Below are 16,544 nucleotides of genomic sequence, written 5' to 3' on the forward strand. Positions count from 1 at the left end.
ATTAAAGGGGCAGATGTCATATTTATAATTGCTCTCAGATACCATTACTCTAGCCTAATATTTCCAGCTCGGTGGTATATTATATTTTATTAAGTACCTGACTGTCCTTGTTTTACTCTCTGGATATATTAACGCTATAGAAAATATTTTGATATAATTTGATGTATATTACACATAACCATGCCCCTTTGTGTGTTTTTTTTAGAATAATTAAGGAATTAACGCATGTCCCTCACCGCCAGCACAGCGTATACATAGATATATAGAATACCCTTTATTGACATACCTCAGTAAGAAAAAAGAAAAGAAACAATTGATGAAATGTAGAGGCCGACAATAGCCGGTCTTATCGCTTTAGAGCGATCTCTTCCAGACAACCAGCGTATATTCGGAAGTGCTTAATTTCCATAAACACTTCAATAAAAATCAAATCTTATCCCTCTTACTCGTGCATGTGCTGTTTTTCATGAAAATTCTTTCGTCAAAATAAAATGCAGCCTTATCAAGATAATTGACAGCTTAAGTACAAGACAAAATCAATAGCGGTATCTCCAATATCGTCAGTCTCACATGACCAGTTCTAAATTGAAAACATGTGATGTTTAGTCACGATCTTGGTATCGGTCCCTTTGAACAGAAATAAATCCTTCTCAAGTACCATTCGCGAATTATCTGGTTAAATATAGATTTGACACAATATTCATAGTTATTGATAAGGAAATTTCTATTTATAGAATAAAATCATGTCCATTACATGCACCCATAGTGTGATCCATTTTAAAAGCTTTTTAGGGTTCTGTAGCCAAAATTACAAAAATGGAACCCTTATCCCTTCGTGTGTCAGACGCCATTTTGCACATGTCCGGACGCATGCCGTTCTCCCGCTGCTGTCAGGAAGGAAAATTGGCTTGTCTGCCGATGTCCCGCTGCGGGACAATGTGTAGGTACTCTCAATTTCGATTTCGTCATGTACGTATATCCGTCATTCTGTCTGTATGTCACAGCCATTTTACTCGAAAACTGGTATATTTAATTATATTTGGAACATGCATAGGTATATTTAGTGAGAAGTTGAAGTTACTTAGTTAAGAAGTTGAAGTTTATAAAATAAATATTTTAGGTACACTCCATACATGTAACAAAAAAATATGGGAAGATGTGTGCCCTTTGACTTGCGTCGCCTTTTTAGTGGCTAATATAGCACAGGTACATAACGAAATCCTCTATAATACAGACATTGATAAGGCAATCCGGCTGTGGAATGATCTTCCTCTCTCCATTAGGCAGGCTCAGAACAGAACAAATTCACTTTCTAGCGCATGTTGCGCAAATAATGTTTGACAAGGTTCATTTATCGTTCTCATGGTGTTTCCCAATGGGTGTATAATATATTTATATATATATATATATTTATTTATTCTACATATATTATTTATGTATATGTATATGTTTTAATCTGTATATATTATACATTTATACATCGTATTATATGGTTACGTATTAGATTCTTTTTAATTTTAAATTGTTTGACCCTGCCCCAACTCAATGTTTCGGGGTTTCGGTTTAGCCCTTGGTTGACTGGTAGAAAATGCCTTCTGGCATTAATTCCGCCATTTGTACTCACATGTATTGTGCAATAATGCTGAAAATAAATAAATGCGTAGTCCGACTGGTCCGACATACACTCGGCGAGATTTTTTCAATCAGTTAGCTGGACTGTATATTTGTAAATGTACTTCCTGATATTTATACTGATGAAAGACTGTTCGCGACGAATGGAGAATTCTGCTGCGAGCCCTGTCCCTAATGTTGAGGGATTACAGGAATACATCATCATGAAAGACCGGTGCCTTGTTGACCAGAGATAGAGACTAGGTGATAAAACAACGGAACCTGCAGGGCTAAGATGGTCAGCTGTCTATCATTTGTCACCATATCTGTCACGCTCTAACAAATATGTAAGTGCGAAAGTGACGCATGATATGATAAGTGACAAAAACACGACCATGATACCGCTGCTGGTTGAGTTTAGGTTAGAATTGTTTTGTTAGAACCATCTCAATGACGAGTTTGAAGGATCAGTAGTCAACTACAAATTTATATTTCAGTAGTTACCGGCAGCGGCGGTTAGCTTCTAGGTTTGGTCTCAGCTGATACGGGCAGAATGTATATAATTTGGGATGGATTTATACAGTATATTAAGTTCAATGATTACTAAGTATTGTTTAAAAAATATATTATTCAGGGTTAGCAAATACATGCGGAACATAATGTCTGACAAATGTCCACCACTAACGACAGGCAAATGCCCCTTAGCACTGCAAATTTTCAGCATATTTTCTCACACAGCATATTTTTTCGGCGTTATCTTAGTAAATCTGTGTCGGATGATCGGTTTTAACTGTTTAAATTTCATCACCCTGTTAGATGTTAGATTATATATATATATATATATATATATATATATATATATATATATATATATATATATATATGTTCGCCCTCGGAATACCCAACTGGCGTGAAGTGGCGCAGGATAGGGCAGAGTGGCGCTCTCTTGCCAGTGAAGAAGAAGATATATATGTTTTCTACTGACATATTGGTTTGCCACATTTTCATATAATAAGATCATGAAATTCAAAATGTAGGTATTTCCATTAGTACATTATCACAGTGTAGACAAAGTATATTAGTCGGTTCCTCCCGACTAAGATCTTAAAATTACAGATAAGAGGCTTTCTAGACTACGTACTTCAATAGAGTGTGGAATCATGCGGCAGTTTACCATGATAAGAACCTGGTATCTATTTCAGGTGTTATGATTATTATTGCAGTAACGTAGGTGCAACACTAAATACTTTTTCTTTTATCCGGCCGGAAAGTGTCAGCTTTCGGCCCGCTGCGCTAAAAGAAGTTGCCAGTTTCCGGCTCCGTCGAGCAGAAAAATAGTATACACAACTCGGCTAGTAAATAAGAAAGCCTCATATCACATATGATCTGAGAAATTTCTTAGGTACTTTACTGCCACAACTATATAATAAGTACCGTTGCTACAAAAAAAAAAGTCTATAATAAGTCCAAAACACCACGTGGAAACCTGGGAATCCCAAAAAACCCTTGTTTTCGTCATGCTTAGGTAGCTATCTCAATCCACCAACGAAGCGGCAGCTGACTTTCTCCAAGCAATATGATACACCATCTTAACTATTTTTTTTATGTTGTATGAGGCAAACGAGCAGACGGATCTTGATGTTAAGCGATTATCGCCGCCTATGGACACCCCCAGCACCAGAGGGGTTGTAGGTGCGTTGCCGGCCTTTAAGACGGGAGTACGCTCTTTTATAAGCAATCGTTCGAATAACTTAGTTATAGTTCGTGTCATCCACGATGACGCGCAGATTTGTCAAATCTAACCTTTAATAACATGACAATACGAGTCAAGCCACACGTCTTCGTAAATGAACTGATCTGTACTACATATTCCCCAGATCTATCTTGCTAATTTCTAACCTAACTCTAAAGGAAATCGGCTTTGTCTTTAGTAAGCAGGCAAATTGAATGTGAAACATCTCTAATCGCCTAAAATTATTGTTATTAATATATTGAACATTAATGAGTTGTTGTGCAATAATTTTATTTTCAATGTTTTGAAATGTTGACGTCATTCACCTGAGAACCGTACAGAATATAAAATAGGTAGCTAATTATTTAAGTTACCTACTTGAGTTTGTTCAGCAAAACACTATGCCTGAATAATTAGCAATATAAATATAATATACGTATAAGCAGATGGTAAGCAATATAAATATATGGGTTTCATTAAATAATTCCAAGCAATTTTTAATCAAGTAACTTTTTTATACAGAGAAACAACCTCAAATACCTTTTCGTACTAACTATAAATAAATAGAATTGGTATTTATTGTTTAATGAATGAAAACAATATGTACATGAATTCCTCCATTAGTACATAGGTACTTTGTGCAATGAAAGTTAAATAAACAAACAAATATTTTGTTATTACGTGTTGTAATACCATTAAGATCTCGATCAGGTATAAGTAATTAAAACTTCCTGTACTTCGAAACAATTCTGAGGAAAATATATTTTCCTTGTTGCAAAAAAAGCAGAAAGATTGAAACGCGTTTTATTTTAAGTACTATAGTTTTTTGTTATAGGCTAGGAGCTAGCCCACCTAGCAGGCTAGGTGTATAAAAAATCCGACACTCAACAGTTTTAAATAATTCGCGGTTAATTTCACTCGACTTAAACTATCCACGGTCCATACTCCCGTCGATTTAAGTCTAGTATCTATAACATGATAGAGAAAAAAAGTTATTTCACTTCAAATACAAGTAGATAGACTAATTATTTGTTTAATTATATTAAAAATATCAACACTTACCATAGCTTTTGCAGAGAACAAATGTGACTCGAACAAAAATAACTATTATTAAAATACAAACAGGTATAAGTCCATAAAAATAAGGGTCTCTTCTCAAATCACTCTCAATTTTAATGTCCATCGAAGTTTCTTGGTCCATTTTAAGTTTTTTTTTTTCAGTCTTTTAAAACTAGCCACTGTGTGCGAGATTCAATAAAAAATTAGGCATTTGTTATTTATTCACTAGCGCGTTCTTTTTTAAATTAAATTAGAACTTTTTTTAAATTACGACTGAGCGCGTTTAAGTAGCCCGGTTATTTGCGGCGTTTCTGTACAGCCGAACGTATTATTTATCGATAAATTTATCGCAAATTGACGTTTATTTGACGTTTATCCGCTTGAATGGAGTGCGTTCAACTACAAACAATCCGTAGAGATGTCTATTGCCGCCGAGATTCATTGATAAAAAACGGTCTCCTTGGTTAGAGCTTCGTAACATCGTAACTGAGGTCAAGCTTGGGCGCATAGATGATTGTTTTTGTTATGCACTATACTTGTGGGGTAATTTAAGAGGAAAGGAGACGACCGTTTCTTCATAAAAATGTCGTCCCCATTTTCCTCTCTGGATATTGACATTATGGGTAGTATTTTTACGTAATTTGATGTGAATTTCTTTGATGCAAAAAAAGCAGACAAATTGAAACGCGTTTTACTTAAGTACTATAGTTTTAATTAACATAATTAATCATAGTTATGCCATTTCGTTTGACTTTTTTAGATTATTTTAGTTATTATTGGAATTAGGAGTGAAAAATAAATTCCATATACCTACCTACATTTTCTATGCTTCTTAAGTTATAATGATTAAAAAGTCGAATAAAAACAAACAAGGTATAACTGTGTTGTGTGTTGTAGTTAGGAATGAAAATTCCGGAGAAAACCAATGTTTTTTTCGGGAATTTTACCAAATATCGTTTTTTTCGGTTTTTTTCCTGTTTTATTCAGAAAAATTAAATACATCATACACAATGCCACTGATGAGTGATTTATTGAATATGGAATATGGAAAAATACAGAAGTTTAAAAAAAACATGTTTTTTCGGTTTTATTCGTTTTTTTCTGAAGTATTGTAACTGAAACTTGCATTTTTTTTCGAAAGAAACTTGAAAAAAACGTGTCGTTTGGAAATTTTCCCGTATTTTTCCAGGTTTTTTCAACGCTAGTTGTGGTGTGGTGTGTGGATTCATAAATTGTGTCAGAATATTTTCGAAATATTTTAGAGAGGAAAATGTGGACTATATTTGTATGGAAAGACGATTTCGCCCGGTCGTTCACTTTCATCTCAATAAACATATTATACCTGTAGGTATTTTTCATTTAGTTTTCCTATAAGATGTCGTGTACAATAAATTAATATTCATAGCGAAAACGTGAGCATTACGTATCGTATCAGGACAATGAAAATAAATAAATATTTATTCTGTTTACGTACCACTGATTCTATTAATTTCCTTCTCCGAATTGTGTGAAAATGTATGTACTTTATTATTTGACTTTAAAATGAATAAAACCATAATCGTATATTTTTTAATTCTTCATGAATAATAAATAGCGCAGACAGTTCAATATTTGGCCAAAATTTCAGAATTTTAAAGGTCATTAATAATTTATTGTACTAAATAATTCAATTCGTATTTATACTATAGAACAACTTGATTCCTTGATTCCCATTGTCATATCTTTTCACATTTACTACATCATTCGGCCCGATTCGAAGAATGATCAAGACACGTTAAAAAAAAAGAAAACAAAAAGTTACGCTCTTTTTTTAATGTTCTTTTTTTATACTACGTCGGTGGCAAACAAGCATACGGCCCGCCTGATGGTAAGCAGCCTCCGTTGCCTATGTACGCCTGCAACTCCAGAGAAGTTTTAGCATTATTAACATGAAAAAAATGTAATATAACAAAATTAGAGCGCATAGAAGTTTTCAATACAAAACTCACTCTATTTTCTTTGTATAACAATTTTTATTAACGAAAACATACGTTACAGAAATGTTCATGCCAAGTTTCATGTAACTTAAGCATGCGGTTTTAAAATGAATGCGTGACTTCCCTTGTATGGGGGCGACTTTTAAAGTCGTCTATCATTGGCCTTGACCAAAGATTGACTTAAAACTGACTATTGGAAAATAATTGTATTGAAAATAAACTAGCGTTTGAAATTGCACTATGCAAGTAATAAAAGGCTTTTTATTTAATATTTTTTATTTTTTTACTTATTTATCATTGGCCTTTGATCCGTACTGAAAGTGACACCTGTATGTGTATGAACATGAGGCCCTTGGTGATTGTTTTTCAGTGCAGTGAGTTTTCTTCTCCGAGCGCAGGGGGCCTACCGCGAAAATCGAAGTTCGTCAATTGCGGGCATTTTTCTCTGTCACTCTAATTACGTCTTAGTGAGAGTAAAAGAGAAAGATCCCCGCAATTCGCAAATTTCTGTTTTCGCGGTAGGCCCCCAGATCACTGAGCCGGCCCGGCCGTGCGTGATTGCGGATATCATTGTAATTTAATTATATTTTGAACAAGAAAACATTGATGAGTTCGATCAAAAATAAAATTACGCATTTTAGAAACAGTTTTTGTGTTATAGCTTGTGTTACAATAATTAAAAAATTTAATGATGCGTTTTAGACCTATGTGCGTGATTTTTTATATCGCGGGAAATTTATTAAATCAGAAAGATTTCACAATTGCTTTTCATATTTTTTGCAACCGTACTATGATCTAAAAAAGGTCTATGATTTTTTTTTACTCTGCTGGCTAACCCACTACACTTTAAGAATCCGCAACATGCTCGCGTTCTCATTTTAAAACGACTAGCTAGATTGATTTCATTCCAATTTTCCAATCCAACACGTGCCTAGTTTCAAAATGAGAATGAAACTCCGTTTGTATGGGAAGGTGAAATTCGGAAGAGCTTGCTGCGGACTCTTAAGTGAATTTACCAATGAAATCATACTTAATTGTTTTTATAAATGTATTATTGTATATGTATAATTTATCTTATCACGCCTTCATACATACGCAGAAATGTATAATATAACTATGCTAACAAGGTATTTAATTTGTAAGCATGACATTTAATAAAGAAAACACGCATTTAGCAACATTGTATGTACCATAATCATCCTGCAGCATACTCTTATTATGGCATAATGTTTTTTTCTGCTAGCAAAGAAGTGGGTTAAAAACTGCGACCCCAACTGAAACGAACGTTTGCCAGAAAATAAGGTTAGGTTAGGTTGGAACTGCGGCCTCCTATAAAAAACAAACGGCTGCCAGAAAAGTAGGTTAGATTAGGTTAGAACTGCGACCTTCTACAAAAATGACCAGCTCTGAGAAAAGTAGGTTGGGTTACGTTAGAACTGAGACCTCATACAAAAACGAACGGCTACATAAAAGGTTGGTTAGGTTAGAACTGCGACCTCGTACAAAAACGAACGCCTGCCAGAAAAGTAGGTTAGGTTAAAACTGCGCCCTCCTACAAAAACGAACAACTGCCAGAAAAATAGATTAGGTTAGAGCATAACATTAAGATACCTACAAGTTAATATAAAACTAGGTACAAATACTTAATTCATTTTTTTTATTTACCCGGCAGAAATTATATTAGAAAAAAATGATATTAGAAACCTCAATATCATTTTTAAAGACCTATCCATAGACCCCACACGTATGGGTTTGATGAAAAAAGTTTTTTTGAGTATCAGTTCTAAGTATGGGGAACCCCCAAAATTTATTGTTTTTTTTTTTCTATTTTTGTGTAAAAATCCTAATGCGGTTCATGGAATACATCTACTTACCAAGTTTGAACAGTATAGGTAGCTCTTATAGTTTAGGAAAAAAATGGCGGTGACATAATCGGACAGACAGACGGACATGACGAATCTATAAGGGTTCCGTTTTTGCCATTTGGCTACGGAACCCTAAAAAGACTATTAGGATTAAAAAATACGGTTCTGGATTATAAAACTCTGCGAAGCGATTGTATGCTAAATGGTACTATGCGAAAGGTAATTCTGCCTATTAATGACATTTCTGCCAAGTAACATTATACAATACAAAAATATGTCAAAAAACTTTCTGCAATACATTAATAAATCATATGCTAATTCTAGACGCTCACCCATCCCATAGATATAATCAAAGCACATGTACGTGTTGTCTAGTCACGTACGCCATCTGTAAGCGGCATGTAAAACTAAGTCATGAATAGAAATTAAGCTGCTACAAACAAACAGTGTTAGTTCTGCTACTCGACGCTAGATGGCGCTGTTAAACAACAATATGTATAGTACCTAGTCCTATTGTATCAGTTACTATAATAAAATGATGTATTCTTAAACATAGATGTACATTAAACTTGCGATACCATTAAAAAAAATAGGAAAACTTGGGTTAGCTACGAGGCAAATCTTATTAAGACAACAGAAAAGTTCTGTCAATGGTAATTATAATTAATCATTTCGTAAGGGTATGACCCTTGTATGTGTAAGCTCTGATCAGTGCAAACGAATTTAAATTATATTGTATTAACCAATGAATTTAAAATTCATGCGCACTGATCAGTGCTTAGACATAAAGGGTTAAATTAGTTTGGCACTACCTACTCAATTGGCCATTGAAAGTAACACATTCAACATAGGTAAGTGTGTATCTAAAGCATTTTGGTCAATCAAGCAATCATTTTGGTTTGCTGCTTTATAATTCCTATTACTTTTCTAACTCCTCAACACTACTACTCTAAGCTAATTATAATCAAAACTATCTTCAACTGAAAAGTAACCATGACAACATGATGACAACACGATTACCTACGCTCACACGAAAAAAAAACAGGTACCTACTTAAAACCCTTAAAACTAATCAGCAGAGATTTACGCGATAGATTTCAAATTCTGATGAAATTCAGAAACCTATTTTGTTTAATAGGCTAGTTGACAAGTTGGTATCTGTCGATCAGGTTTGTTTTGAGTATCAAATATCTATTAGGACCCGTTGCCTTCCATTTTGTTAGAAGCGTTTCGTCAGTAAAGTGCGATTGTCAGACTTTGACTATCATTTAATGTTCAATCGTGACGTCACTATTGCTTGGAAGCCGTTTTGATGTATGGAAAACAAGAATATAGCGATTTTATTTGCGAGTTTGTGTTATATTGTTGCTATGCAATCTTTTTTTTAATAAAATGTAGGGAATCTGATGGTACCATTACTTTTTTCCTTTTTGGTAGTTTAAAAAAAGGTTAAGATCTTTTTTTTTTTATTATTAAAAAAAATTAAGTTTCCAATTTATCGTTAAGTATATATTGCATTTTCTATGTATTTAACTAAATTTAGTTATAAAATGCAACGTGTGTCAACAAACCTATTTGTAGTGTTCCTTAATAAATAAGTTTAATTCAAGCCTCACAGCCAATCTGTCCTAAAAAATCTGCACAAGAAACAAATACAAAAATATGATGTTATAGGGTGGTCTTTTTGAGGTCTTTGCCCTATGAAATGAAGGGTTAAATCTACTTGGGCGATGCCAAGACCAGGGGTCTCCAAACTTTTTGATCCCAGTGCCACAGCCGTACTGCCCAGACTTTCGCTCCCTGTTTGCAGGAAATATGATATGGAATTTAGCACTTTTCACGGGCCAGATTTTTACGAGACCGTTGTGTTAAAGTAAAAGAAAATCTTACCAAATATCTCACAGCATCTTAAGCACAAACACGTCACGGTATATAAGAAAACAATAAAGAAGAATGGCATGAACAAAAATAACGAATCCATGACTTGTTTCGTTCCTAAATCCGCGTTACAACTACCCGTATAAACGAATATTATCTAAGTGCAGATATCGGGTATCTACGATACGATTTAATTAATACAAAGATAAGTCACGGAAGAGTTTTTTCGACTATCTACAAAAAAATATAGATACACTTTGAATAGAATAGAATAGAATAAGTTTTATTCGTAAACACAAACAAGACACATTATATTACATAATATAACAAAGACAAAGAAAGTATAAAGTGCCACGAAATGGCCTCATCTCAGCATGTTGCTGGTGGCTTCCAGCGCTGATCTTCCGATGAGACCATCAAGTAAGAAAGATCAGGAATGGTAACAAACAACAAGGAAAAAGACATAAAATAATATAGAGTGAACAAGACACACACACACACACACACACACACGCACGCACGCACGCACGCACGCACGCACGCACTGCGTTTGGAAGGCGTGCGTGGGGCTGAAGCCAACACGTAGATGCCCCTTGTAATAAGACAATTTACTCTAAATGTAACGTGACACCAACCAACGATTATCCCTGTTCACACTATAGCAGTGCACCCAAGGACAAGCCCCGGTTATTGTAGGACTATTGTAAAAAAAGGGTACCAAAATAAACCGGGCTATTGGGTTGAGTTACAAGTGGACTGGTAACCGGGACTATGGAGAATACCTCTCTTTTGGACGTAGTTCAAGTTCCGGTTGGCGTTTTAGTATGACGAAAACTTCGTCACACTTAAATGAGTCAGTTTTATTTTAATTTCCTTTCCGATTACATGATACTGATAAGTAATCCGCCGGCTTAAGATTGGATAATGTTTTGTAAAATTACTTTGAAAGACCATCAAGATCTAGATAAGAATATTTTTGTAGATATATGTATCTAACTATCTATTTTGTGCTACAGCAGTATCGGGCGTCCCCGGAACTCGATTCCAATCGGCTTGCCTAATATACAGAGGATTGACATTTTTTCTCCATTCTCGGCATTAAACTTCAAGACCGAGTGAGGAATGTCGAGATAAAATGCCGCACCAAGATGCGAGATGTGGGGTTTTTTTTATATCACGTCGGTGGCAAACTAGCATACGGCCCGCCTGATGGTAAGCAGTCACCGTAGCCTATGGACGCCTGCAACTCCAGAGGTGTTACATGTGCGTTGCCAACCCTTTAAAAACCTGTACACTCCTTTTTTGAAGAACCCCATACTGTATACTCTCGGGAAAACCTCGGCAGGGAGCTCATTCCACAGCCGGAGCGTCTGCGAGTTTCGTAATTACCAAGCTAAAATGGAACTGGGTGGGACATGTTGCCAGGCAGAGTGGTGGCAGGTGGACCAAAATGATGACAGATTGCCGCTTTCGAATGAAAGAAGCGCCTGGCGTCCGGTGACTCGTTTGGTGGATGACATTCGATAAATCGTGAGATACTTCTGGATGAGACTAGCTCAGGACCGGGATAAGTGGCGTACACGAAGAGATAGGCTTATGCCCAGTAGTGGGCGGCTGAGGGCTAAACGATGATGATGATGAACATTTTTTTTTCTATAGCTCATGAAGAAAAAGAAAGCTACTAATGTAGCTCCGTCTTGCCTGAAAATATTTTTGCCGTATTGCCACTGGTAGATAGACCTTTTATTGGTTTGCCTAGGTAATGTGGGAAAAGTCCTAATGTTTTTTTTACTCCCACATCTAAAGGTGACGATTGATGTTGGTTAGGTTTTTCAATCCACATCCAACCAGTATGAAATTATTCTGATCTGAATCCGAATCCAACACATGGATGGATGTCAGGCCGCTACCGCCTTTCGGCTGTGGCGGCTGTGGCGGGTCACTCCCCACCGATGCGGGGAGGTTAATTCTCGTCTTGTTGTGGACGATGTGTGCTACTGGTGTTGGCCAGCTCTTCGCTAACGATCGTTACCCAACCCCACGACCCCTAGCCTGATAATACCGTTTGGGCGGAGCCAGGCTTCAGGGCTGCGGTGAAGGCGATCAGTAGCTTAGCTGGCGTGGAATCCAACACAGTTGTTATCCGTACAGTTTAATGCCGGTTGTTCATACTCGTGAAGAGCTTCTTGCCGCGAGTCTCGGCAAAAAATGATCCATTCGGAGAAGAACATAGATCCAACACGTAGGGCGTCTACGTGCTGGATCTATGTTCTTCTATTCTATCTGCTGGAACCAGTTTACAGGCGCAACAATAGACACCCATGAACCGGTCTCAGCAAGCATTGGGACTATTGTAGAAAAAGTGAACAGTATACCGGTATATGGATTGAAGTTTGGATGGACAATAAGCCTGGGTTATTGCAAAGAAGTCCGGAGACCTGCCATAACAACGCGTTATCGACGCAAGTGACGCGCCTACTAGATGGGCCCCTGAAACTGCCGTCCCAAAGACGACCAGGAGCAACACCGGTGTGATCGGCTCAGAGGTGTTGAGAGTTATGCGCTACTTTCTACCCAGTGGCTGTTAACAGCTACTGTGCACCCCTGGAGCATACTCGTCTAGCTCTTACGAATCCCCTCTGGGCGGTCAATGAAGGCAAGCCAGAACTGAGTATCCTGCCGGTCCCCTTGAGATTCCACTCCGACCGTCGAAGACACGCCGGAGACGGAGACCCTGACCGACTCTCGGAAGCACTCGGGTCCGTGGGGCCGTTACTCCCCAACAGCTCGCCACAAGCTGCCCTGCCTCGCAATATAATTATTTATTATTACATTTGCATTAGTTTACAACTACAAGGGGGAATCGTGCATGGACGGTGAATCGGGTACCGACCTAGTGTTGTATTTTATTAGGTAATTGTTGTGAATAAATACGCCATGTTAACAATACATTTTCTGTATAATATTATTATTGAATTAACATTTGTTATACATACATGTATTGAACTTGTCGAGAATCGCTACAAGACGGTTAACAATAAGTACTTATACGATTTTGAATGGCCTAAATACAGTAGTTATAACGGACCGATTTCACGAACTTGACCATGGACACCTGGCACTGACAAATCTGACAATTTCCAGTACAATTTTGGTTTGATAACAGTAACACTGGCATGTACATTAGAGTAAATGTTTACTTGTTGGACTACTAATGTACCTTACGGTGAATTGTCACTGTCAGGTGTCAGTTTTCGACTTTCTTTTGACAGTTTATGACACGGCGTCCTTGTGAAATAGACATAACAGGAAAATTAACTCACATGAAAATTGATAAGTATCTCAGTACACAAAAATGTCTACACATAAACGCGCGACCCTCCGCCCGCCGGTCCCCCGGTCTTTTTGGAAGCGCGGCGGCACATGAGTGGTCATTTTTTTTAAAGTTGACTACAGCGTATCGAAATGAATATTATAATCCATACATGAAAAGTACGCAATTATAATTTGGTACGTGCACATAGGCATAGGTACATGCCGCACAACAAAAGTAAGTGTCATTTCAAATCTCGAAAACTGATGGAGGTTAAAACATACAAATAAATACTTACTAAATATTTTATAGACGATCCGCCCCACGAACAAATCGCATATTTGCAAATACGACCACACTAGAAACAGCACCATAACAAGAAAAAACAGAAAAACTATCTCTTTCTCGGTTAAAAACATTTTTAAAACATAAGACGACTTGACTTGTCAACCACTTTCAATACAACTCAATTGAGAATACGGCTAAGATTTTAGTACAATATAGAGGTTATGGCTATTGGTTTTGGTCGGGTTATCCAATATATAATCCAATATAGTGGATAAATTAGATGCTGTGAGCTGAGATGTTGGACGGAAGCAGATTATTGTGTGTACATCCGTTGGTTGTATTGGCAATACCAACAATATCCTCCCACTGTACATTACATTGTACACTCTAATTCAATCTTTTTAGAACCATCCATAAGTCAAATAAAGTAGTATTTTTTTTTATTGGTTTCTCTAACAAACAAAATACATCCTAATTTACTTTACAACAAGGTTTCAATTAAAAATAGGGAAACGTGGAATGGTGGGCCTTACCAGGATATTAGATTTATGTTAGTACAGTTATAGTTCTACAGAATCGCGGTAAATAGTCCTCTTAAGTCTTAATCCAATTAGTATTTGTTTGCTACGTATTTATTTGCGATATAAGTCACTATATCGCTATAAAAAGAAATATATATAATAAACTATTTGAGCAAATACGTTTTTTTAATTAATAAAACCACGATCTCACATAATATATTAAAAATTCAGGACGTGCCTGGTACCTGCGTGAAAATTGTTAGGTACCTACATATTTTTAATTGATGATGTTATATTTTTGCTAAAAATGCTCAAGTTTTTCAGGTTTTTATAATTCAACGTGATTCAACTTCATTATAAGGTAGTAAATCAAGCAACTTAAGGTTAGTTATTAACTATATCGGGTGTGGCCTGTAAGAGGAGCAAAAAATTAAACTGTAGGCTGTACTCCTCAAAATGACCAACATCTGTTCAGCAACTTTAAAAAAATACTTTTATTTTAATCTTTAAACACTTTAAAGTTTACTCTAAGACGCAGTGTATTGCGGATTTTGTTATGTTTAAAGCGTGACAATCAACGTCAATTACACTGATAACAAATTACATTGAAGGTAATATTTAATTTGTATGAAAAATAGGAAGTCTAAAGAATTCATAATTTTCAAAAATGGCTGGACAAATGTTGGTAATTTTGAGCCTTCAGTTAAATTGATTGGTCATGTTACAGGCCACACCCGGTATATGTACTAAACTAAAAGCATATTTTGTACCAACAGATATCGAGATGCCTCGGTAAGCGTTGCTGTAGCGTAAGTATTTCCAAAGTATGACGTGCGTGTGGTATATTAGACTTTAGAGATTTTCAAAATAACCCCGTATTCGAAGTTACTCTAATGCACCTAATACCAACAACGCCAGTGTGTGTACATCCCTAAACACTGTGTCATTCTCAACCCAGCTGTAAAACGCCAGAAATTGTTTACCTTCCTAACCAATAATCTTCCTCTCACAATTGCATTCTAAAATAAATCTTAATAACACACCATTAAGGTTAATTTTGCTTGAGACAGTGCGTTTCACGGCAAACGATAAGCTGATAAGCCTATCACAATGTTAACGATAGCAATCATTGTTTATCGAAGTAAAATAGCGAAACCGAACGATTATTGTGGCCTCCATGCCTGAGACATGTTGTATTATGCGCAGTTAAGATTATATATAAAAAAAACAAATCCAAATAAAAGAAAAAGTTTATTTAGTTCAAACTAAATTAAATTATACAAAAACCCTCTTATTCATAAATCTTTACGAGCCTGATTTAGTTAAATTATGTTCTATCCCTTTCTTGCAAATACATAAGTCAAAATGACAGATAACGACAAACGATTTATATCTAATTCAGGCCTGTAACGCGTTTATGAATAACGCTATAAGAGTAGTAAGAACGATATTAAATTAATTTGCACATAATTTCGTGTCACTACATAAAGTGGCTTTCAGAATTACCTACATAGAATACAGTCGCCATCAGATATATCGAAGCGGCCAAGGTGCTCACAAATATCGGAACACACCTGGATTTATAGTGCGTGTTCAGATATTATTGAGCACCTCGGTGGCTCCGATATGTCTGATGGCGACTGTACCACTGAGTTAACTGAGTTGAAGTGATGCGTCGTATCAGAGATACGTATTTTGGCACTCGGATGAAGACTTTCCAGGGCCTACCCTAGGGGAAGTAGTCGAAATGAAAAATAAAGTATTCAACTCGGGTGAAAGCACCCATTCCACCCTCGAAATATCTTGGTTGCATTGGATCACTTTCAACCCTAGGGTATTATAATCTACTTTTTGTGATCCAAGTATTTTTTCGCTAAAATATAAAATAAAAAAGAACCATGAAATATTAAAAATATTTAATCTCTTCTTCCTCCCGTTTTCCCGTCATTTTGCCACGGCTCATGGTAGCTGGAAGTCCGCTTGCAACTAATCCCGAGAATTGGCGTAAACTGTCCTTATTGGGATTAGTCCGGTTTCCTCACGATGTTTTCCTTCACCGAAAAGCGACTTGTAAATATCAAATGATATTTCGTACATAAGTTCCAAAAAACTCATTGGTACTAGCCGGGGTTTGAACCCGAGACCTCCGGATCGCAAGTCGCACGCTCTTACCGCTAGGCCACCAGCGCTTTTTTTAAATATTTAATTACTTTTTTTGTTAGCCTACTTTAGTCTCCCACTGCTGGGCCCTGTCATTGGCATTTTTCCACCATTTTGGATAGAATACGTCCAAGTCGTCCC

At 36.4% G+C, this 16,544-nt stretch overlaps 1 protein-coding gene across 3 annotated transcripts in view; it reads right to left on the reverse strand.

Moving 5' to 3' along the window:
* Positions 1-13,889, reverse strand: part of LOC133516437 (uncharacterized) — a 69,165-nt gene extending 55,276 nt beyond the window's left edge. Inside the window, exon 1 of one of the 3 annotated variants that reach the window (XM_061849376.1) lies at positions 13,733-13,889. In XM_061849376.1, the coding sequence (XP_061705360.1) occupies positions 13,733-13,853 (121 nt within the window). In that variant the 5' untranslated portion in view covers positions 13,854-13,889. Of the gene's footprint in view, positions 1-4,405; positions 4,800-10,133; positions 10,240-13,732 lie in introns of those variants that run through there. The other 2 variants (XM_061849381.1, XM_061849374.1) reach the window with 2 other exon arrangements.
* Between the last annotated feature and the right edge of the window lie 2,655 nt (positions 13,890-16,544).

The sequence above is a fragment of the Cydia pomonella genome, chromosome 3 (genome assembly GCF_033807575.1).
Source record: "Cydia pomonella isolate Wapato2018A chromosome 3, ilCydPomo1, whole genome shotgun sequence".
Classification (NCBI taxonomy): Eukaryota; Metazoa; Arthropoda; class Insecta; order Lepidoptera; family Tortricidae; genus Cydia; species Cydia pomonella.